Raw genomic sequence first — 26791 nt, forward strand, 5'->3', positions numbered from 1 at the left:
GGTTAGGGATTTTGTGGTGCAATTCTTATTTCACGTTCTTCAGCGTCTTGCAATTAACGGCTCGTTCTATATATCTGTATACGTTTGTCGTCTCGTTTGCAACGATCGCATACCGAAATCCTATAGCATGGAACACCTTTTACTCGCTTCGCGAAATATATACTAATGGCGAAATCGAGTCTGTGGTACGCGAGCGAGTGCATTATCAACAGTAACTGCGTTAAAACCAGCAAATGCATTTTGTGTGTTTCGGCAGGATTGTATTCTATGTCAGGTGAAAGAGGGAAGGGGGAGAGTCGCGATCTTATTGAATCGCTGCGATATTTTCCGCGATAAAGTCCGAAAAGCGCGACCGTCGAAGTGAAATCACTTGATCCACGAGTCCAACGCGACGAAACCGTAATCTCAGCGTAATGACAGCGGAATTTCTAAAAGCAATTAATGCGTGATGAATCTATATAGGTAAACGACGCGCTGGCGCTGTGTTAAAAAAAAAATAGAAAAATTTCAATCACGTCGAACTCGCGAATTCGTTTCCGTGCAAATAATTGCGATCTACTAATATTTATTATAAACCGTATACTTTTCGTAAAGTGTCTTACTGAATCGTAAACGATGTGATTGTACTCGCGAACATCACGATAATTGCAGCACGCGAATCGGAACGTGTGACGAGGCGCAGCCAATGATATCCGTTATCGCGATCAAATACGAGATGTACCTTAATTAATTCCTGATGGGAACCGATGGAAGAGCAGCGCAAGCGGTCGAACAGTTTTCGAAGTTGCGAAACTAATTACTCTTACCTAAAGACCAGCTCGTAAACGGGGATAAGACCGAGCATTTGTCTATGTGTGCGCAGCTTGTCAATCACCGATATTCGCTAGAGAGAAAGCTACTACGGCCAACGAATGGAAAGCTGATTTTTTAATGATCCTTGCTTCCGATTGTCATTTGAACAAGAAAGTGTCATTTTTTGTAATAATGGCAAATTGTTGTCATTCCCAGGTAAAACAAGTCACAATGATGTCAAAATGACAGCAAAATGACGATTTTTAGGTTATCATGCCATCATTTTTACGTCATTTTCATTTCATTGTGAATTCCTGTTCTACTGGGTATTTTCCGCGTCCATCAAAAACGTTTATTTTTTCAAAACGAATATAGAGTGTCCGTCACTGACCTTTGCTTACAATTAGAGAAAAAGTGGTATTCTGGCACAAACCAGTGGAAAATTGCATTTCTACAATTTTTACTTTCGAGTTATTTTAGTAACAAAACGTTATTTTATTAAATAATAGCAAATTTACTATTATCTGTCACGTTTGTCAAACGTTCAATTTTTCAAAGAGAAAATGAAATGTCCATCACACACACATTGATTTTTGCTTAAAGAAAAAATGATATGCCAGTAAACACATAGGCAAAGCTGCTTTTTTAGAATTCCTGCTTCTTTATTATTTATTATAAGAAAATATCATTTTTGAGCCATTACCTATGGCTGCACTCAGCAGAAAAAAAAATGCTTTGCAACTGTTGTAAAATTTATAAATCTGCTTGGTACATGCTTTTAATTTTGGCCGAAGCTAAAAGTATACGCCAATCAAATTCACGAATTTTACAACAGTTGTAAAGCAGCTTTTTCTACTGTACCATTTTCTACCGTACAGCCATTGTCTCCCGCCGTGTCGCGGCGGAAGCGCACACATTTTCTCGAAGGGAAAAAGAGCAGGAACGGTTCGATCAGTTTCGTGTTTGCATTGCATATTGGAAAGTATGAGATATATGCGATTCCTGTTTACGGAATCGTCGGGCGAGAGCCACACGCGCCCGCGTTCATCGAAATTTCGGCCAGATTGGAGAATCGAGGGACGTGACTTCACGCCGGCGCGGCGATGCAGCCGATGCAGCGTCAGGTTGCGCAAACGTGACTCACATTTAATCGCGCGCCACCGCGCTTTATGTAACGTGCCCTCGCACGAGATACACGCGGACGCATCAACCGCAAACGCGTTATAAAAATAAACGTTAAGAAATACACTGGTACGTGAATGGTGGATGGACTTACCCGCGATGAATCCCGATGGAGCTGCTTTTTGCCGTCCCTCGTCTGTCGTCTCTCGTGCGAAAATCACCCTCGCCACGTCCGCCAACACTGTACTCCGGGGACTCTCCTTGGCGCGTTACGCTTAATTGAAACTCCTGGCCGGCACGTTGCAGGAGCGGGACGCGAGCCGTCCTACGACCGGACTCATTGCACTCGCGGATCGGATCGGGCACGGCCGATCGTTCGAATTCGCGCCGGTGAATCGTCCCGATGCCGCGCGTACCGTCGCTTCTCCACTCGCGGTCGCGCTTCCGAATTCACGCGCGGCCGTTCGCTTCCGTACCGCTCGTCCCGCGGCAACGAGTACACGCATGCACGCCGAGGTACCGCGTCAAAATACTCGTACGCGTGACAGGTTAGCGCGCAGCGGCCGCGAGCGCACGCACGTTGCCAGGTTGATATGTCGCTGTCACGCCTGCGGGCCTCCATCGGCGGTGCATCGTAGGCAGCAGGTGCCAGGTAAGGAACTAGGAATCCAGGTGCCCTTGCTGCCGGCGACGTCATTACGCGGCCGCGAGAGCTGCGACTCGCTTTCGCAATTTTCGCGGCGCGGCCCCGGCGCCGCGGTCTGCGCAGCCGCGCGCGCCGTTCTACAGGGTGTCGGGCAAACAGCGGCCTGAGATTTGGTATCACGTATCTGTAACGAAGGTAAGCGAGAGATCAAATCTCAAGCGATTAAATGTAGTTAATCAGTGTTTACGCTCTATATATTAGAGAAATAGAAAAATAAACAAACGGGGAAAAGAGATGGACTCGTATATTGCGACTACTCCATCTGAAAATTAACTGGCAATATCTGATTAATGTTAGCGTGTTTATTTATCTTCTCTATATCTCTGTTCGTATACTTTAAACAGACACGGTACATGCTTCAGCGCAATTTGTAAACGTTGATAAATATAAGTGATTAGATTTCTTGCTCCAAACATGTCGTGTTATTGCTGTTTTTGTACGCTATTTTCCATTTATATGTATATTTGCAACACACAACAGACTGCGCTTGAAAAGATTTTGTTCCGGAATATCTATTAAAATACCAGTTAATAGTATCTAATAATATCATTATTATGATTAATAACAATATTATTATTATTATTATATTGTATAAATTAATTCATACGGAATACGTTTATGTGTTCAAATAAAATGAATTTGCGAAGCTCTTGTCAGAAGCAAAACAGAGATAACTCGACATCGCGTGTAACACTTTTGTGTAGTGGATGCGAGATGAATTAAAACTGGATAATGATATACTCGTAGATCGAGTCGTATAGGTGTTCTTTTATGCCCACTTTGGACAATCTATAAATCGTGTTACATTTCAAGATAGAATTCCATTTCTAACTTTATACGCCGTGTGCGTGTGCATTTAATATATATTCTATAAATTTTGCCCATACACATTGTGATTCTTCAAATGTAATTTTTCACGACGCAATAAAATTAAAAGTAGAATTTTATTCTGAATTCTAACACGACCGATTATAGATCATCTGAAGCTAAAGTGAGTTCTCTACAGTGTGTTTTATATATAATAAAAATATATTATCTCACACACACATATTTTAATTAAAAATATAAGGAAGTTAAACAGGTGATACTATCAATCAACAACTGTCAATCATTAAAATATAATTTGTCTCATCGGATATTGATATATTTATTATTCTTCTCTTTCAAATGAGCACACTACGATCAGTGTTTTGAACTTTTATCTTTAAATACTTTACCAATATCGTGCGACTTTGACGATTAAATTCGAATTCTCGCCATTCTCGCCGTATAAAAAATCGCGTGTATAATGATGCAGCGGAGCGAAAGTTAGTGTAATATAAATATAATATTTTTTATTCACTCTCTTAAAGAAGGCACGTGGAAGATTGACGTGCTGCCGCTTTATCGCGATGCTGCTTGGGTTATCTCACTTGGCTCAATTCGTATACCGCGAGAATAACTGTCAGCGCGAGAATCATGTTTCGACAACTCATAAATTATTATGATTGATTTTATTCAAGTTATCTTGATGCGTGATATTAAAAAAATGTAAAGATTAAATTTGATATATGTTAAATTATTAAAAATATACATATAATAGTTGAAAATAAATAGCACGCGCTTTGTAGTATCTATAGTTAATGTTAAATTCTATCAGCTAACATACTATAGAGTGTAGAGTATATTATTAGCTATCAAAAAAAAATTTCTTAGCGATAATTCCATTTTAAAGCGCCGCGATCAAATTAACAACGTTTTTCTTTTTCTTGCTAATAAATCTGCAAGATTAGAAGCACGAAATACGAAGCGTGCAATAAGCAAAACGAGTAATATATTTGAGGAACAAGCAACAGAGAATGTTTTATAATTTTTAAGTATCTTGGCGGCGACAGTTCAACGTCTTTAAGGTGCCTTTTTCGAAGAAAAAAAAAAAAAAAAAACCGATACACAGAGTTTAACGTAAAAGTATAGAGGTTACGAGAAATAAATAAGAAGCACACGCTTGTCAAATAAATTTGACACATTTACGTGACAAATTACGTGAACGAGCAAATTACGTACCCAAGTTCTTTAACGAAAAATGAAACTGAATTCGCCAACGCTTGAGCTTGCTCGCACTCTCGATGTTCATACGCATTTCGAAGCAATCCCTCTCGATCTCGATCCTCGTTCGCGATCATTCGCGATGATCGCGACAAATTGAGAATGCCAAACGCGCGCGGTCGTTCTTTTCGATCGCTCAAAGAATTATCAATTCTCGCGTTTAACGAGCGACTCAAGCTATGTTCGTTGAAGCGTCTTTCCGCGGCGATTCACTTATTCGGAGTAGAAATCGAAACGAAGGCGGAAGACGCAAATTTCGAGGTTATCGTTTCACTGCGACACGCGGGACAACGGTTCTATCGAAATTCACACGCACGTGTATCGCGCTTCGAAAACATTTGATATCTCATGTAAAACTCGCTCACCGATCACGGAGCACCGCCAGGAGCAGGAGACTGATCGCCAAATCACAGCCGGGAGAGGTTGATGTTTACGGCGCCCGGCACGGCGTTCGTCGTTTGCTTCGTCCAACGACGGCATCCCACTCGTTGCACTCGGCGCAAGAAGCAACGGAACATTCGGCGTACGTTCACTTCGCGACGCTCCGTAACCAGATTTCTTTTCGTTCGCGAGAAAGAAGAATTGCGCGAGCGCGACAACGACGTCGCGCACCTCGCACCGACCGTTGAACGCGTCACGCGTCACAGTCGTCACGCTTGCCAACGCTTGCGCCGCTCGCGCGCGTCGCTGCCGGCCAATCACGTCCCGCCGCTCCGAGCCGCCGAACGGCGTCCGGCGGCGCGACGCAGGCAGCGGCATACCAGAGGCCATAGACCGCGTACTAGGCGCGACCGTTGAACTTGGAAACAGCGTAGCTGCGCGGCCGATTAATTTTGCCGGTGAGCGGCCTTGCCACTCGTTTCCGTCAACGCTCGGAGTACCGTTACCTGCGGAAGTCGCTCGGTTATCATTCTCCCGATGGATTTTGCACAGGTGAGAAGTGTTCGTGCTCCCGGCTCCGTACTCTGTGTCATTCGGAACGCGTTTATTTCTACGATTGGCACTCCTGCTCCTCGTTCGGCGGGCCGCGGGAAGTGCGTGCCGTATACGGTACGTGTACTACGTGTTCAACGGTCAAACATTCGCGAGTGTTTCAAGTGGTTTGCCGGAATGAATGTGTCGCGCGAATCGCTCGCTCGAGGCGGAGAGACGTCGAGGCGAAGGTATATACGCATATAATAGACGATTGTGATTTGCAGTTTCGTTGCGACATTCGCGGGTCGCGCGCGGGCGACAATCGTGTCGCTCGTCCGTCCCGCCCCGCCGCGTTTGGACTCTCGAATATTAAGTTAGCACACTCGTTTATCTCGTGTCGTGCTTCGAATTGTCGTGCGTGATTTACCTCCGATTCCCTCCGTAGGGAAAAAGAGAGCTGAGATGTCGTATCGAGTAATTCGAGTAACGGAACGTCGCGATACATCGTTCGTGAGTGCTTCGTAATATCCGTATATATATTTCGCGTCGCGTAAGTTGGCGGCCGGCGCGATTATTCGTCATGCAAATTAATAACGCCAGTTTTATTTCCGCGAGATTTTCGAGTTGGATACGTACTACGCGTGCGATATTTAATTTCAACAGCGTATCGTTGATTAACCGCGTGTCTTTTCAAGAGACACGGTATAGTGTCTCGCGTTACTATATATACTCGCGTCCCCTTAAAACTCGCGTAGTGTCGCCGCTAAGTTGCCGACGCCGACACCTTGAAACATTTCGCGTTGCCAAATGTAACGCGGTGATCAACGCGGAATGAAATCTATCCATGAATCGGTGCTATGTATATTACACATAGCACTTCCTTGGGCGAGGTGGGAAGGCCCAGTACCCAGTACGAGGATTTTACCCAATAAGCAAAACTCTCGTTTCGCTTGGATAAAAATCCAAAGACGGGGAAGCTAATAACGTACCCTCCGTCCGCCGATTTAATTGAATAAACGAACCGCGGCCGGTTCGTCGCGTTTGTTTCGGGAGTGCCGTTCAAGTACGCGGACTAAAGGACTTTTTTAAACGGGAGTGCCGTACAGTATATCGCGCGAAAGACTTTTATCGAAATTAGTCCGCGCGCGGATTGCAGTTTATTATCCGCGAGTGTTTCTCGCGATTGTCCTGTGCGGCGAGAGGAGGAGGAGGTCTGTGAGAGACGTCGGGCCCCGGCGGAGCAACCTTGGGGTGAGTATCGTCTCTTATCTGCATAATAATCCCTTTCCAATTATTCAGATTATTTCGTCTCTCGATAAGATAGAAAATAATTAAAGAAAGATAAATTATATATCCAAATTTTTATAAAAGTTTATTTTTGTAAAGATCTTTTTCGGAAAATATTATAGATAATTGTATTTGTATTACTAAATATCTCATTGAAAGACGAATTAGAGGCGAATAAGAATTATCTTTTAAATTGTTGATTATTTTGAACGCTTCTTTAATTTGAATCTTATGTTTGTACGTTGCAGTATCATCGTAGCTACGTGGCTGTATAACTCCGCTCGTTGCGCATCGATTGGTGAGTCAGAAATTTTTTTTATCGAGGCAACGTATCTATGCTTAATCAAATATAGAGCAAATTTCTCCGGTACATATATCAAATTATGATAATAAATTATAGTATAAAAAATATTGCATCTCGTTGATCCGTTGCCTTAAACTGGATGGGTTAAAAACTGAATAGGGCAAATATTTAATCTTGCGGCCGTGTTGTTTATCGATGTATTGTGCTTGAGGAAATACTCGCACGCACTTCGCAACTTCGCATCGTCATTAAATCAAATTATGTTGACGAACTGTCGCGTTTCATACAAATATTACAATTTATTTTGTAAAATACGTGATAATGTTTATTAATTTAAAAAATTTATTTTAACAATAAAGTATTAATTTTACCCTAATTTTTTGTAACCTATCCATCTATTTTTGATTGAGAAATTGGCTTTATACTAGATAAAGTCGAGTAATGACGTGAGATCCTAAATATTGTGTCGATAAACGCTAAAGCTCTTTAAATTATTTTAGAGTAGATAGTACAATTATAGTCCAAATATTTAATTCTGCAATAATACATATATAACCAATATATTAAAAATAATGTTGGAAAATGAAAAATATAACGAGATATCGATACGTAAGTTTATAAAGTTTATAAAGATTTGCATATATTGTTCAATTATATGTATATAACAACGCGGTTATATTGAATATTACAATATCCAATTATATTGGTATTATAATTATAATACCAATCGTGTGTGTGGAAAGTTTTTTTCCGGATCTCACGTTATTTATTCTGTATATCTTACTTGATACGCTTTCAAGATGCGAATCGCACGACCAACGTGCACAATCACGCATCTTCGTATTTTTGCGGTCGGTTTTCGCGGTCGGGTTTTGTATCGAGAAATTTTCCATTATTAATTTTTTTTATTTTGTCCACATTACGAATTCAATTTTTTGTGGAATATAAATGATGTCAATGTCAATATTCATATAACGCGCGAAGTAAAATTTTGTCTATACTTACTTGATTGCAATTCCAAATTAAATGAACGAGTCACAAAGACGGTCAATTAATATTCTCAAGCAAGTAACGGAATTAGTGAAATTCTTTTTGACCATTGTTGTGTAGTCAATTTTCATAGATCAATATTTTATTTTAAATTAATTAACTTCTCGTGTATTTTTTTTGATACGACCGATGTTTACATATAATTCGAATTAACGTAATGCTATTTGTCGGCAATGATAATAATCCGACAATGGGAAAGAGTTTTTCTTCTTTCTATTGGCATCTGGTGGAAATACAATCAGATGGCCAGAAATGACAAAAGGTTCAATCTGGCCCGAAGAAAGAAGACTGAATACAATAAGGTAAGTGGTCAACATTGACCACAATGGTAAAATACACGAGGTAACGTGCAAAGTGGTTTGATATATATCTATCTGTTTATTAGCCTCTAAAATAGGGCTAGTTCTCTGTATTTTTCGCGAATATGCGAGATCGGAAAGACCCTAAATTAAATTTCAATCGCGCGCGTGTTAAAGCCCCCAATTCCCACATTTTCCACATCTCAAGTGATCGTGTCACTTGAGAAGTATCCCGTATCAATTTGCTGGAATAATCAGCAAATCAGGCTCCTTATAAAAAAGTCGTGTCGCGATCTTAAATAATTAAAGATATGTTGTATCAGGTTGTTATAGGTAGGGTAGGGTAGGAAAATTGTTAGGGTAGGTAGGTAGGTACTTAGGTAGAGATTCGGGTAGGCAGGGACAAAATAAAAATAATAACATAATAATAATATATAATAATATAATATAATATAATAATAAAATATAATAATAATAAATATAATTATATAAATTAATCATAAAATTATTAATAATAACAACTTTTACAGACATTATATTACATTGTGAGAATTTCGTGTTATTGTATATAAAATTATTGCAATGTATATCTATATCTATTATATTTTCAATTTTATAATGTTGTATATGTATATTGTAAAGTAAATTGTAAGAGAAATAAAATAAATGATAAAAAAATGTAAAAAAATGTTTTGTAAATAAAAGAGGACCGCCGATCGGAATCGGCGGGGGTGGTGGTGGGCCTCTATAGGTTGATCTGTTTCTATCGGATGTAATCAGATAAAAACAGGTCACATATATGTCAAAGGATATTTAAAGATTTTTAATTTTAATTTATATGTATAGGTCTTTTTTCTATTGCTGCACTGTCGAACTAATGCACCCCAACGTCGATTAACTGTAACCTTCGATTAAACTCACGAATAAGGGAGACAGTTGGAGAGAAAAGAGATGAAGAGTGAGTTTAATAGAAGATTATACAGTTAATCGACGTCTAATGTCTATTTCTACCATGGCATATACAAAATAGCTTTAATCTCGATTTAATTTACTTTTTATCCTCTTCTAGTTTAAAGTATTATAAAAAGATAAAAAGTAAGTTAAACTGGAGATTAAAGTTAATCCGTATTGGTATTTGGTATAGAAATGGACATAAGGGGGACAATTAGAAAGAGCGAGTTTAATCGAAGGCACAGTTAATCGACGTTGATAAAACTGGCCCTAATAGTGTAATATAATAACTGTATAATATTAAAGCTGAATAGCGCGCATTTGTGATATCTAGTCCACAAGTTTAAAAAAAAATCATAGAACATCTCCGATAAGTCCGATAAGATATTTGAAATGGCGCAGAGGACGCCACCGTTCACTGATCTCGCTCGCGCATGACCCGCGGGCAACTTCACGCGGCGCGCGGCAACAGCGGCAGCGGCGACGGCCGACGGCGGCGCGGCGGGGGCGGGGATAACTGCTAATAATTATCAATGGCGCGATGACGCGGACGCCTTACTACAAATGGCGGGTAATGAAACAGCTGTTCACACCACCGTCGGCTCGACATCTAGCGGAGCGCGGGCGCGATCGGGCACGCGTCGGCGACGACGTCGACGTTGGATACGCCGCGGCGAGGAAGCACGTAGACGAGGTGCCAGAAGGAGGGCTAGAACGGCGGTGTCCGCTGGTGACCTGTCCAAGAGGAACATGGCTGCTGGCTGCTGCGGCGCGAAGAAGCAGAGGCTGGGCGGCGGCGGTGGCGGCGGCGGCGCAGCGGCGGCGCCGCCGAGCCTGTCGCCGTGTGACGGCATCGCCATACGGCACGGCGCTCCTCAATCGAGGAAGCCCGTGACGATCGCCCAACCGGAGATGGGCTTCTACTGCTTCGACGTCCTCTACTGCCAGCTGCACCAGCTGGACCCGCCGAAAGCGCCCAACTTCAGCAACGAAGCGTTGTGAGTAATCCTCGCGGTGTTCCTCTACTTTTCTCTGTGTTTGCCTCTTTCTGTCTCTTTCCTTATTTGCGTCCGTCCGTCCATCTGTCCGTCTCGCTCGCGCTCGCGCGTCGCGTCAGCTGTTGTCTCTTCGCCTCTTCGCTCCGATCGTCTCCGATGACAGGTCGTCCGTGTCATCGTCACGTCATGTCTTAAAGACCGTGACGATTATTACGGAGATCGAATTTCGACATTGCAGAGATATACGGAAAAAAATATGATGTTTTACCAATTATATTATTATGTATTATTCGATTCTTATTTTTATATTTAGTTCGCGCGTTATGAATTTTGAATTCTGCTGAGCCGATCATCTCTGATCTCGATTTGACCGATCCAGAAGTCCAGCTGCGAAATCGGTTCAGGATGCATTATTGGTGCATTGTTTGGTCCTCGCGTGTGTGGATTATCTGTCGGCGCGCGGTGCACGCATTATTACGGCGTGCTTCGATTTCTCTCATTGTGTAGCGCTATGCCAACTATGTATAGGCCACCGAGGACGCTACGTTTGTTGCTACGATGCATATCTGCAGAAACATTGTTAATGGGAATCGCGATGCCTTTCTCACAAATACCCTCGCATCGTGCCGTTATTTTAGCCTCGGGAAAATTTATTGCGAGATAATAAATCCAAAAATTATTTTTTGTCATTATATATTTTTATGTTATATTTATTTTTATTATATTTTATAAAAAAATATTTATTTATTTTGTACATTGATTATACCGCCGTAAATCTGAAGTCTTGCTAAATACAAAAGAAGTTAAACATCCCGGTTTATTTTGCTTTTTTTTTCCATCCCCGATAGTTCGTTGCCTGATAAAAATAAGAACAAATGTGTCCGAACATGAGATTTTTTAATATATAGATACGTCTTTTCAGCCCTTTATTTGTGACGTGGACAATAGGAAAAGATATGAGATTACGAGGTTGTATTGGTACTTTTAATGCGATGCACTTACATGCTGGGCTACGCGAGTACGCTACAACTAGGTGAGACCATGCAGGTTTCTCACATTAGAAGATAGAATAATATGTACATATAAATCATAAATATATAAGATAGATGTTTATATATAGATGTATATATATATTATATGTATAAAATTATATAAATGTATATTTATAATATATATTTATAAATTTTACACGTATATATACATATAAATGCCATAAAGTATGTCATATTTACATTACATTACTTACGTAATTGTGATATTTAGCATAATGGTCTCGTATGCGTTTTTGATACACGTTTCTATATGTTTTTCTAAAGCGCGTTCAAAGACTCTCGGTTTAATCCTATAACCCGAGACGAGCTGCCGCGCTTGCGTGTAAGCGTGTCGATTTTGCGGCATTTTGAAGACGGAGTTGACTATTTAGATTGGGAAGTGGGTGTGCACGGAATTCGCATAGAATTCCACAATGAGAAGGGTAACAAACGGACGGCTACTTACTTGCCCAGCGTAGCTATGGAGCAAGGTGCGTATCCGTGGTGTAGAATAGGACAAGCAATAAAACCTCCCTCCTCCCCCCCTTCCCGGGGCGCCTTTATGAGAAATAATCTGTAATCTGATGTTCAGGATGGGACCAGATACAAACGATAGATTCTCTGCTACATAAGGGTGGCTTCAAAGGCTTAGTCACACCCGATATCCGTCGTAGCCTGAAACTGACTCGCTATCAAAGCGAGGAGGTCACCGTGAGCTATCAGGATTACATGACGCATTGTCACAATCGAAGATGCTAGCAGCGCGCCTGGGGTCCCAGCCAGGGACCCCTGGCCCTGCCCCAACGTTCCGCTGAGGCTCGTTATGCGCGCACGGTCAATTCGTCTCATTTGCCAAACGATTGTACGCGATACAATTCTTTCGTGTCTGGACAACGGTGCTTGCAGATTGTCACGCAACCGAATCGTTCGACGTTCATTCATCCATTACCCTTACCTCCAATTACCCCAGTTGTGATACCGATACGTAACAATCCACCCCTTTGGTGGAATGACGCAGGTCCGTCCTATCCGCCTGCACCGGTTTATCCTCGACCACCGCATCGCTTCTTAACGCAGGATACCGCGGAGCGCGAGGTAAGTAAGCGAAAATGACGTTGGAGGCGGTTATTTCTCGCAATTTTCCACTGTTTAAAGTGGTGCGTGTTTCTGTGTCTTAGCGTGCACGGCCTCCCGTTTATGGTACCGCGTGCTCCGTCTTGAGAATAACAATAGATCTTTCGTGTATGATGGCATCGCCTAATTGTTGCGTATTGTATTAAAAATCACAAGTAATTACTTTAAAAAGTTTTTAAACTTAGATAATAAAAAGATATATTTGTGCATTGATATATATTTTTCAAATACTTTAATATTGCATTAAAACAATTTCCCCGATTTGAATTTGATTTCAGATTGATAAATAATATTATTTATTACTCAATTATTCAATAGCTATGTTATTCATTAATTCTACTTTTTTCATAAATGCATTCAAATCTCTTTTCGTTATAACCATTTGCTCTGCCATTATATTGTGAAGAATCTGTTTGTATTTGCATCTATAATATAAGAATGAAAACGAATACTTTTATAAGACAGTGATTACATATAAAATTCACTGCCTACTTTCACACGATATAATGTACAAAACGATGTCGGAATCATTCCATTTTTTGTATAATGTATACGATATATCTATAACATTCTTATACATTTAAGTGAAAATTGGGAAAATTTGATGTTTTTGATAAATTTCTTTTTATTAACGTTTTTTATTGGTTATAGAATATGTTTTAGCTACATATTATAGAGATAGAGCATCAGTTTGTATTACAAAAAAGGATGTTTGCCTCGTTAAAATATAATACATCAGTTATGCATTTAATCGCATCAAAAAGACAGCAAGTTTGACAAAGAAACATAAATTTTCTGTGGTTAATTGTGATTTAGTTATTAAAGTATAAAAAAGAATCATAAAACACAGTAGAAATATAAATATTAGTTACGTAAGCTAGACGTAAAAGTGAAAAAGTATACCAATGATCTCATTGTGAGTTTGTGTTATTCGATCGATAAGATATTTCATAATTTCGTGATAGTTGCACCATTTGCGATATCTTACGCCGTGCATCTATTGATACATATTTCACAAATTTTAATCGCATCTTGCAATATTACGACATAAATTAAATTAATGGTATATTTTTCAGCGTTAATTCTTACTTCTCTTGAATTGCCAGCTATTACTTTATAGTATTAGTAGCTGGCTTTAAACACTGCCAATTTATTCGCCCTGTTATATCTTTTTTATATACCGATAGGAGTACTCGTTTGAAATAAATGAAAATTATTATTGTATCTCACATATTTGTTGTAGCATATGTGTTATTCTCCGTGTTATTCGTATTGGTACGCGTTATTTACGTAAAACGTTTTGCGCATCGATAATAATTAGCGAGTTCCTAAAATCTTGCTTTTTGTGAATCTCGGCATAACAAACGTCCAACGAACTGCCACATACTTGTCGATTCACATATGCACTCGTTCGGTCTATGGAACTCCGTTTGCATAATGGACATTATTACGGTTTACACGTGTGAACGATGCATTTTCACCGGTGAGAACGAAAATAATTCTATCTAGCGTTGTGTAATTATATTTTGCGATATACAAAGTACATCGTATATTCGTGAATTTACCGAAGAGTTTACGAAAATATAATAAAAACGCACTTACTTAAAAGTAAGTCATTGCAGATCGCAATGCAATTAAATATAATATAGCCGTATTGAACATATTTCAGATGGATAATCATTAATTGTCGTACGAATCTGTTGAATGAAATCATTCTCTATTTTGTGAAACTGCCACAAAAATCTACTTGATATACGCATTTTGTAATTGTGTCGGAGTAAGCACTTCATACACGTAGAGTTTATTACCGTAGTTTTAATCTTTCTCTCGATACGCAATACGATGTAACGTGAGATTGCACGACGAAAAGTATTAATAATTTTTAAAGCAAAGCATACTTGTCAGATTAATATTTATTATCGTACTTTTTATCGTATCTCATACCAGTGTAATATTAATATACGATATCGAGCGAATGTGTGCTCACTTTGATTGCATTTGTAAATTAATAATGCAGCGAGACCTACGGGTTATTCTTTATTTATTCACAAGTTGAACACAGCGAACATAACTCTCCTCTCTCCTCTCTCTCATCTTTTTCTCAGATTAAAAAACCAGTAGAATTCATACAAAAATTACATCAAGGTACTACAAACAATTTTTATTTTGCAATGAAAAGATAGAATAAAATAAAATAAATTTTTATATTGTCATAAGGATCATATAGTAATCAATTCTTTCCGCATTGTTCCTTACTCTTTTCTGTGCGAAATTTTTTTCTTTAATATATAACTATTACACGTGTGATATAAAATAGCTATATATTAAAAACAAAGCAACGCAAATGCAAAAGATGTAAAAACGCGTAGTTAAAAAAATGTAGACATGTATGCATATATATGCGTAAAATATCTTACATTCGTTTCATATACATATACGTACAATCTCGCTAATCAGGCACTATTAAAAACCAGGTTGTGCTGGATTAATGGATTTGCCGGACTATTGAAAAAAAAAAATGTATATAAGGAATATAAGAGATAAATAAAATATTTGGGTATTTTGAAACTTCTGAATTTACTATCTATTAATCCGGTACAACCTGGTTTTTAATAGTGCCAGATTAGCGAGATTGTACTGTACACGTATATGTATATGTATACACCGAGTGTCCCCGAAATTCGCAAATCAAAATATTATAACAAGAAAGCTATAAAACAGTCACGAAAAACTAAATTTATTACTTGAACTTAAGTTATTATTTTTTATTCTAAACACGGTAGGTTTTCGAAATATAACTATACGAAATAAGTTGCACGCAAATGGTGCTTTGATGACGCGATAAGGTTTCGATTTCAGGATAGAATCGTCTAAAATCTAAAAGATGTCTAAAAGTGGGCTTTATATTACATTATTCTATTTATATGTTGCAAAGTCTCTCTCTCTCTCTCTCTCTCTCTCTCTCTCTCTCTCTCTCTCTCTCTCTCTCTCTCTTTCTCGCTCTCTTGCATTTATATATATATATATATATATTTTTTTTTTTTATTGTGCAATGGAATGAACGTCTGTGAGATGGCGCCATAGTATCGCGCGCGCGAGTGCGACGCGACCGGCGTCGCGACGCACGTCGCACAGTCGGAGTAGTCGAACTGCTTCAGACTGATCGGAGCACGGAGCCGCGTCGCGTCAGACGCGCGTATATCAGCCGCGGTAGACGAGGGGCGGACAGGGCGACCACGTCGTCTCTGCAGTTACGTACCGGGAAATTGACAGTGAATCCCCTTTGACCGCCGCGGTCTCTTGTTCGCCACGGGCGTCGACATATTGCGCGTTCCCGGATGAGATCTCGACGATCGGTGGTCGGTGTATACGTTTTTCTCTCTCCCCCCCCCCCCGATGAGTTTATCTCGTCTCGCGCGAGAAATCGCGAAGCCGTGAGGGATCGCGCGTCTCATTGCGCGTCGTTTTCCAACAACGGCGTAGTTCGTTCGCGTTCTTTCACGCCGGCTCGCTACGCTCCATGTGCGGCGTAGTTGCGCGGTACCGTCGCTTCCACCCTCGTAAACGCGACTGGGGAATGGGGATGCGTGATGGGATCGACGTCTCCTCGCAGCTGTCGCGGTAAGTGATCGCGCGGCGTATGGATTCGCTCGCGCGAGCTTGTCGTTTTCACTTGCTCAGAACGCTGGTCTCCTATAAATTCGCAAGATTAAATTCGCTGGATTAAAACCGATGGAAGATACCGATCGTTTTCTCCGTGCATATTTTTAAACAGTTAAAAGTAGATAAATTATTTTATAGCAATCAATACTATTATGAGTAGATTTTGTATCTAGAATTATTTCGAATAATAACCGGAAAATATTTTTCTGATTTATGGAATTTGCAATAAACTATACGTATTTGTACGAATATGTATACTATATTTCAAAAATCAAGTTTTCTATTTCATTTATTACATGTGATTATTTTATCTTATTATTTGTTATTAAAACTTAAAACAATTCGAAATTGTTACTCCATTTGAGAATCGTCTAATTTTTTTTCATATTCCTGCTAGTTTCCGGATTTTAAAACGTCAAGTTCGCGAAACTTTAAAACTTGAGTTTTTCTCTCTGGAGAGGAGAAGGCGCGATAAATAAATTCTTACACAAGGGCGTCTCGCGCCTCGCGGATGAGCGAATAAACGAATGTCGCACCGACGCCGGTCGATCGTATTGGAGGTTGGAGGCCTGGAGGCGCGAAAAGGACGACGGAAAGACGGGACGGCGAAAATGGCGGGTGATGAAACAGCTGTTTTAGCGCGCGCCGCGCCATCTGGCGGGGCGCGCGCGCGACACGGCACGCTACGGCAACGAAGAGGAGGACAACGGCAACGGCGGCAGCGACGAGGACGACGACGGCGGCGGCCGCGACGGTCGGACGAGTGTTGAGACGTATACGGGTCGCAGACCGTTCGTGTCCGCAGTGCGGGTCGCAGTGGTCGACGGCGGCGGTTGAGACGTTAACATGGCTGCCGGCTGTTGCGGTACGAAAAAGCAGAAGCTCAACAATTCCGCGAGCGTACCACGCAACGGCACAGCGATGCTGTCGAACGGCACGCGTATACGTAATACGCCGATCGTTCAGCCCGAGATGGGCTTCTACTGCTTCGACGTCCTCTACTGCCAGCTCCACCAACTCGACCCACCAAAACCGCCCAACTTCAGCAACGAAGCATTGTGAGTGTTGGAGACGTCGTACCGAGCTAACTGAGCTAGTCGCAACAGTCACCTCGGCGCTCAGCGTCCAACGTACCTATCCCTTCCTCCCTGTCCCCGACTATGCGTCGCGTGCCGTCGTGCCGTCGTATCTTTCTCTCTCACGCGCGCCTTCGTCGCTCCACCTCCCTGCCCCACCTCCCCTGCATCGTGGCACCTTTTTTTTCTCTCCATCGCTCTCCTTTTTCTCCCACCACCCACGCCAGTGCGTCTCTTTGTTGAAATCGCCACTGCTTTTGTCTTCAACTATCGTTGTCGCGGAATAGAGGAGCGGGGGGAGGGGGGCAGGGAGGAAAGACGACGAGAACGTCGGTGTCGTCGGTACTCGGCATGCGTCTCCCTCTTCTGAAGGACACATCTTATATTTTCGGAACCTTCTGCTCCGTCTAGTTCTCGTGCTGCTGACTTTCCACCGAGGTTATTCCGCGAGATACCAGCTTTTTGCTTCTGAATAATTTATTGACATATAAACGTTTTTAGAATTTGTTTTCCTTTACGTTTCCCAGCTCCCTTGCAATAAGATCTTCGACAGAGATTGATATCACGATTCCCCTATGTTTCACTCCTGCTCTATTTTACTCTTCTTGGTTAGAAGACGATTATTGATCATTAGTGCAATGCATTTTAACGTTTACGCAAACTGTTTACCGTAGAGATGATATAAACACCTTTATTGATTTAAGAAGAGCCTGCTTATTTAACACTTATCTGTACTTGCGTAATTAAAATTGTTGACAAGTTAGTTTATAGCACAGGCTCTCTTATAAAAATGAAATAACGTTCGGTTTGAGGCCTGTGATCTCGTTGACGCATCTTCTCCGTGTCTTTCCAGTCCCTTGTTTGTAACGTGGACTATCGGAAAGGATATGCGACTACGCGGCTGTATTGGTACGTTCAATGCCATGCAATTACATGCGGGACTTAGGGAATATGCTACTACCAGGTAACATGTATTCTCTAAATCGACCAGGCCAGAATTTTGGATTACGCTTTTAAATGACCGATTGTGTTTCGTAGTGCTTTCAAGGATTCACGGTTCAATCCTATAACACGAGAGGAACTTCCACGTTTACACGTAAGCGTTTCTATATTGCGGCATTTTGAAGACGGCGTGGACTACTTAGATTGGGAGATAGGAGTCCATGGGATTCGCATAGAATTCCATAATGAAAAAGGCAACAAGAGAACTGCTACTTACTTACCTGACGTTGCGACTGAACAAGGTAAATATGTATGTTCGCTGTGGATCGTTGGAGAGCTGTTCGTTGTTCGTCATGTTTCTTAAATGTGTGCTTTCGTCCGTTAAATCAATATTATTTTTTTAAATAGGTTGGGACCAGATACAAACCATAGACTCGCTATTACATAAGGGTGGCTACAAGGGCTTAGTTACACCGGATATTAGACGCAGTGTGAAGCTGACGCGATACCAGAGCGAGAAGATTACCGTAAGCTATCAAGACTACATGACACATTGGCATAACCGACGATGCTAGCAGCTGGCTTGGGGTCCTATCCAGGGGCCCCTACCTTGCCAAACGCCAGGCACGTTTTGTTACAAAAATATCTCGGACACAGTTAACGCGCCGTATCCACGATACAGTACCACTCAATACAACTCTTTCATGGCCAATCAACAACATACGTTAGTTATGGTTCAGCCGAATCACCCCACATTCGTACACACACTTCCGCTGCCACCGATTCCTCCGGTTGTGGTACCTATGCAAAACTATCCACCGTTCTGATGGAATTATGCGTACCGCATCCTTCAGTACGTTGTATCGTTATTCTTTACAAACTTTTGTAATGCAGAGAAATGAATTAAATGCATAAAAGAATATAATATTAAAGGCGGCTCTTATGTACTATCTTCTACTGCTTGAATTGGTGCCTATTATATATTTTGATTCAGCAAGCATTTATTGTCTCTATTTTTTCTCTCTTTCTCTTTCATTATCGGTTCTTGTGCGATTTATTCGTCTGCGAAAAGAAATGCGGAAAAATACAATCTTGAGTATGGTGGCAATGTTCTTCCAAAACGTTTGTTGTAAGTATAAATAATATCGGCATAGAGACATTTGTATATGATAGACTCTTGTTCTCGTATTGTACAATTTTATGATTGTTAAATTTGAACTAAAAACAAAAATAATCTATTTGCGAGTAACAATGCAAGTTCAGTTTGCTGTCGAACATTTGACTAGCCATAGTTATGATAAAATGTAAATACTATACGATTAGCTTTGCCATTATGCCATCATGCTAGGACATTAGACACTTATTAGTATCTGTGAAAGGAGGGACGCGAAGAATTTTCGAATACGTAATACTGTCTGTATAATTAATTGTGACTATATTAGTCCATCCACATTCGATAATGCACAAATTCGTCATGGTCGCCTGTTGACGTTGCTCGTGAAAGCAGATAAAAATTATCAGCGAACAAATGTATGCGAGCAACGAAATACTTTGATTTTCTTAACAGTCGAGAAAAAATTTAATTGAGGCATTCTGTAAAGTATGAATGCATTGTCATGTAGAACGGATAAAATTATTATTTTCTTTTTAAGATCTAATATAATCGTTAATTATTCATATTTGCGTAATATCTGACACGTAATAACACTGTAACATTTGAACAGAATTTCTTTGCATCAATGGTATAAATATTGTTTTCTTAAATTGTTATGTGTCGTCTTGTACTGCGATTTATTTATGAATATTGATTTCTCTCTTATCTGTTTTCATTAATATACGCAGATTGTTGTACAATGAAACACAAAAGTGACATGAAGATATTTTGTAAATTTTTAATGTGTCGCATATTTATACCATTCCTACAATGAAGTTTGAGGCAAGTTTAGATTACGGTCCAAAGTTTTATTACAGCAAAGGATTCTCGCTACTAACAATAATAATTTACTTTAATAAAATTATTGTTTGATTATTTTTAAATTTCTGAAATTTTAAATTTCTATCTTGATGCAAATTTGTCACAATATCTAATAAAAACCATCATGATTTGTTTTAATTTACATCGGTAGATGAATTTTAGAATGGAACCTCTACTGTAAATAAGCAATGGACTATACCACAACTAATAAAAAAAATATTAGATACAATATATAGACACAATATATAGATTTAAGACATTAAAACAAAAATGACGATCTCATTGTGACGTTGATTGCTGTGCAAATCATGGTAATGACTCATTCATTATAATGACATCAGATAAAATCTTTTCCCACTTAAAAGTAGATAAAGATAATATGGAAAAGAGCAAAAATGCAGTTGTATGTGCTGTAGATGTATGCAATTGGGTTACGAATTACGTGCATTTGATGAAATGGCACAGGAAACGATATACCGGAAAATCTCTGTCAGTGTACCTTAAATGCGCGGTATGTTTAACAACATTGTCACATATAAATAGAAGTTTAGGCATATTTTATATTAAACTGTCTTGCTTCTTAGATTCCACGGCTATATGATAGCTGAGTTCATTCACTGCCAACATAATCATTGCTGTAGGTATTATACAAATCCTACTCCTACCGAAAGAGAGTAAACAGATCACATTGTTGTACTTTGGTTGAATTGATGCGTTCGCATCTGGTGGTATCTTTTATATATTCTTATCGCATACACATAGTTCCTGGGATCTCCTTGCTACTCGGGCCCCTGTATAACGCGTCCAGTAAACTGCCAGTAATATACTTAACTCTAGAGTAGTTGGCAAATCAAAACTGCGGTCACCTGTGCCCAAATTGACTTTTGAAACCAAATCATACGAAAAGATTCCTTTTTTTTTCGATTAAAATATCTAGAAAATTTAACATAGGCATGTAAAATAGAGATGCTACATTTTCGTTTGCGAATACAAGCTGAGGTAGAAATTCAAGAAGTTCCCAAATTTAATAATATGATGTTCAAGTAGTCCGTTTAACATAATAGAGGGATAAGCGTAATTTGACTTCGATCGTAATTCTCGTCTATTAAATATTGGAAGTCTATGTCAAATATTTACAGATTTCCATGATGAAATATGTATCTAATCGGAGTAATCGAAAATATCGAATTTGCTACTTTACTTGAGCCTATAAGTAAATTCGTATTACATTTAACAATATGAAACAATACATACGTTTGACTCGATATTGTATAAGTTAAACTTTATATTAAATAAAGCGGAAGAGTCAACATTGTATGGGAAAATTCTCTTGAATCAGAAAAGTCGTATGTATCATCAATATTTGAAAAGCAGCAATCTTTTTAAACAGTTGGAAAGCGTTTATTACTGTAACAAATCATATGGTGCCTAGATATTGGATTAATTTCGAGAAAAGGAAGTAGATATGTGTACGAGACGCATAGTTGTCTTAATAAAAACAAGAATATCAGTGAATGATTATAAATAGACATCTTATAATATTATGTCAATGATAAAATAAAAATACATTTTATATTCTATGAAATATATATACGTACTACGATCCTTTCGTTGTCCTTACAATATTATTAAACACTGATCTAATATAAAATGGAGTAAAATCTGCGTCGCGATGATTATTTCTTCAATTTTATATATATTTTGCTATAGTTATATACAACGATATTGTACACAAAACTTAAAAAACATCTTTTTGTTTCAACTTTTGCTTCTTTTCTTCTTGCATTAGATACTGTATATCTATAATGCGAAGGAAAGATCTGATTTCTAAATACGTTATAAAACCAGCTAGCAGTGCTTGAAAAACGAAAATCATTGCAATTTTGGGGAACAACGGCTGATAGGCTGACAGGATAGTGCCGAATGTTTTTCTTACGTCGGTTATGTGCGGCACATTGTATACTCCACTGCCAGCGGCGATCTACGAGTCCAGTATGATGAGTAGCGTAATAAACAGATTGGAAAGAACGTGACAGTAACGTGAAAAAAAAGTCAAGTTCTTACTTGGAAGTTTGCAACCGGTGCCATTATCAGTGGCAGAAACAGCCCGGTACAAGTTTGCGCCAAGGCAGATCTAGTTTCCAAGCACAAAGGACAAGATATTTCTAATGACAACAGTTTGTTCAGGATAAACTGAAAAATATGCATAGTACTTTGTATTATCTTCTCGTTCGGATTGCTCGATCAAACTCAATCCAACTCAATTGGTTCTCATTCGCCAATACCTCTGTATGAGAGAGACCTGTCGCTATAGCCGGCGTTATCGCGAGACCTAGCATCGTAGGGAGAGCCCCGTAATCCCGGAGCTTTAGCTTCGCCCTGAACCGATAATTAATGTACACACCGGTGAGCGACGCCACGCTGACCAGGATAGCGCGTCCGGTTGTCAACGGCCATCTAGATGAAATTTACCATTTTTTATCGGGCGTCATGTCATTTTTTGTAAGGGAAATTTTACGAGCGACAAAATAGAATCGTCCGAAGCGTTCGCGCGAACGCGTACGCCGGGGTGTGCGTTGCCGAGTGGCACGGCTTTTAAATAGAGAGTAACGTAATGGGGTTATGTTACACGTCGCTGCGTGGTCTCCAACTCCTGATGATACGATACTGTTCCGCTATAGTCTCGTATCTCGGCACAGTATTTTTCAATGTATCCTGCTGCTGTGCATCACGGATTATGTATTGCGATGACCGCGATATATCCATTTTTTATTTTTTTTTATTTTTTTTTTATGATCTTTCAGGACTTGGCGATACTGACGCGCGGCAACACGTGCTCAGCACAAGTGGCACAAGCACAAGTCACAACTTTGAACTTTGGTTATCCGCAGTCGCAGTATCCGCACACTCCGCACTACACTACACACCACAGACTTATATATATTTATACTACACACTACGCGTTATAACGTAAGAGTTACGCAATAGATTTGTTCGCTCGTAAACGAATCAACTTAATCAGTAATTAATTTATCAAACAAAACAAAAGTAAAAGAAAATGGATAATTTTGCCTATGTTATAAAATGTGTGTATTTTATAACAAATATCGTTTCTTAGTTAATTACAATTTTGCATATAAAAAATTTTGATTTTCACAATCCTCTACGTTATTAAGACGTTATTAAAACGTCATTAAAACGTCCAACTAAAAGGCCAAAAATATCACGTCTTTTTAACGTCTTTAAATATCGTCATCGTAACGATCGACTTCGAATGACCAAAAAACTCATTAAAAATCACGTAACACGTAACGCTGTGTGCTGCCTGGGTTATTATCCAATAAATGAGAAGATCGTTATATTATTTGGACTTATTTTTTTCACTTATATAATTATATTTCATAACAAACTAGTCTGTAATTACAAAAAGTCAAGTATTTATATATATTAAAAATGTATGTTATTTTAATAAAAATAGAAATTACAAATAGCGTACGTGTTACAGACAAAATTATTTTATAAAATATTATTCTAGTCTGTATGAAAGTAATTATATCAGAAAGTTGCGCTAATTAAGAATAAAGAATAGTATGTATTAAAGAAACCTGTTATGCACAATATAGTATAATAATAGAAACTTTTTCATTTTATTATTAATATGTTTAACTGACAATTATCTAACTTCAAACATATATAATTTCAGTATTGCACGATTATATACATTTGCACTATTCTGTCGCGGATTTAGTTGCAAATTCTATAAGTTATAGGTATAAAGCGGTTTTATATAACCGCTTATAACTGACATTTAGTTTTTAGAAGAAAACGATGCATGTATACATATAATAGTCCGAAAGAGAGGAGAACGAAAAAGTTATGACAATATGATGACGATTATAATAACCAGGGAATACGTACTTATCGTTTAGAAACGTTTCCAAAATGTCTTACAAACGCTCATTCGTTACATACGTTCAAATATATAACGAATAATGAAAGCAACATGTATTACCTGGGAAGCTATCTCTCGAGCTAATGGTACTACAGTTGGTAATATCATTATTGAATGATTTATTTGTACCATTTAGTGATAACGTTGTTCTCTGTGTCACAATTAGGAAGCACTTGCATGAGTATTTCAGCTACACGTTTATTGTTATCGATTTTGCTAAGTCTACATATATACTCTATTTTTGTCGAAATACGTTTTGAATGGAATTTTAGAATTTTTAATTAGGGATAGACATTAATTTCAATATTTTTTTATATTTTTGTTTTTTTTGTCAAATTTATTGGATTTTACTTTTCGTCACGCATCGCAGAGTTTCAAGCCAAGCTATATAAATCATTGCAAATTAAATTCTCAAGTATTTTGTTGACTGAACCTCGAATTAAAAGTTTACTTGCGCTTAACACATTTTTTTATGATAAATTTTCTATCTCGTTATTTACAAGTTTGATTAATGCAAAACTTCCTTTATTTAAATTGCTTGAAACTCACACATTGTATTCGACCATTTAATAAGGGAAAAGATCTATCAAAAGTTTTATCTTTAAGAAACATTGTTTATGTTTTTTGACGTTTTTTGTGTGTAATTGCCTGAGCCACGAGTGGGTAATTATGAGATTGTAAAATCATGAGATGTGTTAAGATTACACGCCCAACAGATACAGTCGCGAGCGCATTGCTGCAAACGTCCACGCACGATGAGGCCCGTGTCGAGTTAGCTTTGAATCTCGAGTACGATTTTGTCGCGACGAATTACGCATGCGATGCCGAACTCGAATTTGCTGTGAAACATTATGTCATGTGAATTGGTAACAAGATGCGGCCTCCACAGTCGCACGCGTGTGCTGTCGACGGACATGTCCTTTGTAACGTGATGTGTGCCTTATATATACAAAGGCATAAATCCCTGTATACAGATAAAGCCCGCGGTTCCACGTGGCGAGATATCAAAATTTTGTTGAAACTCCAAAAATCATCTAATAACGTTGAGATACATAAAGAGATGAAAGGAAAGAACCTTTAAATTTTTATACTTGCTCTGCTCCATCAAACATAACATAATTTAATATCATAAACTATGTTTATATATTAAAAATGATGTACGCGTATATATATCTTTATTCTGGACAGCAACAAAATGACAGTTATCGCTGCATATAACTTTGCATATATCCAATTTTATTTGTCACATGTTAACAATGATTTTTACGACTTTTTACTGGCTGCGAAACATCTTTCTATTAAACATTTAATAGAATTATATGAAGTCAAAATATAAAATGAAAGAAAATAAAAAACATTAAGGAAAACAAATTATTTGACTTCTCTTGACAGAATGATTAAATTACTTACAAATATTAATTTTTACTTTTTTTGCATCAAGTTCATAAATATCCCACCGCCTTCTTGAGAACTGCTACTCAACTGCAAACTTGTTGCGCGAAAAACTACGTTAATTAGAAGTAGGTATATATGAAACTTACAATTATTGGACGATTTACTCGAGATCAATGTTTTATAACGTACCCACAGAAATATATGTCTTTTATCAAATTTAAAGACATGGATAAACCGGAAGGAAAAAGAAAGATCTTTTTTTCCGGGATGTATCTTTCGTATAAATAGTATAAAAGACGATTAATCATCTCATCCCACATGTTTGGCGTATAGGATCAGTCCACGTGTATCCGATTACGTTCGAATGCCTTCGCGGAAACTTGCGACAAATCGGTCGAGCGTCAGAGTGTGCTCGGCGCTGCAAAAGCCTTTCATCAACGAAATGTAAACGCGTTGACGCATTCTCCGCGCGTATCGAGCGGACGTTTATGGCCGCATGTATGGTGCAACGCGGGGGCGAGAAACGCCGCGCGGCCATTCTGCGTTCGTTGCGGTGTGTTTTATCACTCGGTGATTAGGTGCGGTGGCGGCGGGCGGCGGTGGTGGCCGCGGCGGCGGCGGCGGCGGCGGCGACGAGCAAAGTTTGTATAATGTACGATAAAGGGGCGATCGCGTGGAGGGCGCGATGCGCCCGCCCTGTCCGTCGTATTCATTCAACGGTCGTGTTATCAGCGCGTCGCCCCTTTCGACGAATCGACCCTTTCGATGGGGACGTTAAATTCCGCTCCCCTTCTCTCTTCCGTCCCTCTCTCGTCCTCTTTCGACTGTTTCTCGAGTTTCGTGATCTCTGCAATAGGCATCAATTTCAAGCGAAATGCGCGTCGGAATTTTGCACGCGGAAATCCGCGGGTTATTGGAAAAGCGCGAACGGTAACGACGCTGATACGAAAACATTCATTTATTTGCGGACATTTGGAAATAAATATGAAACAATTGTAAAAGTTTGGCAAAATACTTACTTTGGCTGGATCGATTTTTATCTCGTTATGTCCTGGTCGACGGTCGACATGTTCCGCAACAAACGACGCAAGTTAACTAGCAATTTCATCTACGA

The 26791-nt window shown here is 39.2% G+C and overlaps 4 protein-coding genes across 5 annotated transcripts in view; 2 read left to right on the top strand and 2 right to left on the bottom strand.

The window, feature by feature from the left end:
• The window catches only part of Rhogef3 (Rho guanine nucleotide exchange factor 3), a 144141-nt gene extending 141544 nt beyond the window's left edge, over positions 1–2597 (bottom strand). The window contains exon 1 of the mRNA XM_077411433.1: positions 2069–2597. The gene's annotated coding sequence lies outside the window, so the exon portion shown is untranslated. The remainder of the gene's footprint in view (positions 1–2068) is intronic.
• Positions 2598–9461: 6864 nt separating this feature from the next.
• LOC143900284 (uncharacterized protein CG5902-like) lies at positions 9462–14893 on the top strand. Its single transcript, XM_077411452.1, has 4 exons — positions 9462–10509; positions 11432–11542; positions 11826–12031; positions 12133–14893. Exons 1-4 carry the CDS (start codon positions 10076–10078, stop codon positions 12297–12299), a joined length of 918 nt encoding a protein of 305 aa, XP_077267578.1. The 5' UTR covers positions 9462–10075; the 3' UTR covers positions 12300–14893.
• Positions 14894–15799: 906 nt separating this feature from the next.
• LOC143900286 (nuclear protein AMMECR1-like) lies at positions 15800–21917 on the top strand. 2 transcript variants are annotated; one of them, XM_077411454.1, is made up of 5 exons: positions 15806–16295; positions 16735–17395; positions 18267–18377; positions 18452–18657; positions 18764–21917. In XM_077411454.1, the coding sequence occupies exons 2-5, from the start codon at positions 17184–17186 to the stop codon at positions 18928–18930; spliced, it is 696 nt and encodes a 231-aa protein (XP_077267580.1). In that variant the 5' UTR covers positions 15806–16295; positions 16735–17183; the 3' UTR covers positions 18931–21917. The 2 variants fall into 2 exon arrangements, with proteins under 2 accessions (XP_077267581.1, XP_077267580.1); XM_077411455.1 differs by lacking the exon at positions 16735–17395 and having other exon boundaries at positions 15800–16295.
• Positions 21846–23364, bottom strand: LOC143900287 (transmembrane protein 126). Its single transcript, XM_077411456.1, has 4 exons — positions 22960–23364; positions 22616–22787; positions 22395–22523; positions 21846–22311 (listed from the first exon to the last, which is right to left on the bottom strand). The coding sequence occupies exons 1-4, from the start codon at positions 23094–23096 to the stop codon at positions 22069–22071; spliced, it is 681 nt and encodes a 226-aa protein (XP_077267582.1). The 5' UTR covers positions 23097–23364; the 3' UTR covers positions 21846–22068.
• Between the last annotated feature and the right edge of the window lie 3427 nt (positions 23365–26791).

Source organism: Temnothorax americanus, unplaced genomic scaffold (assembly GCF_048541705.1).
Source record: "Temnothorax americanus isolate GAGA-0224 unplaced genomic scaffold, ASM4854170v1 Scaffold3, whole genome shotgun sequence".
Classification (NCBI taxonomy): Eukaryota; Metazoa; Arthropoda; class Insecta; order Hymenoptera; family Formicidae; genus Temnothorax; species Temnothorax americanus.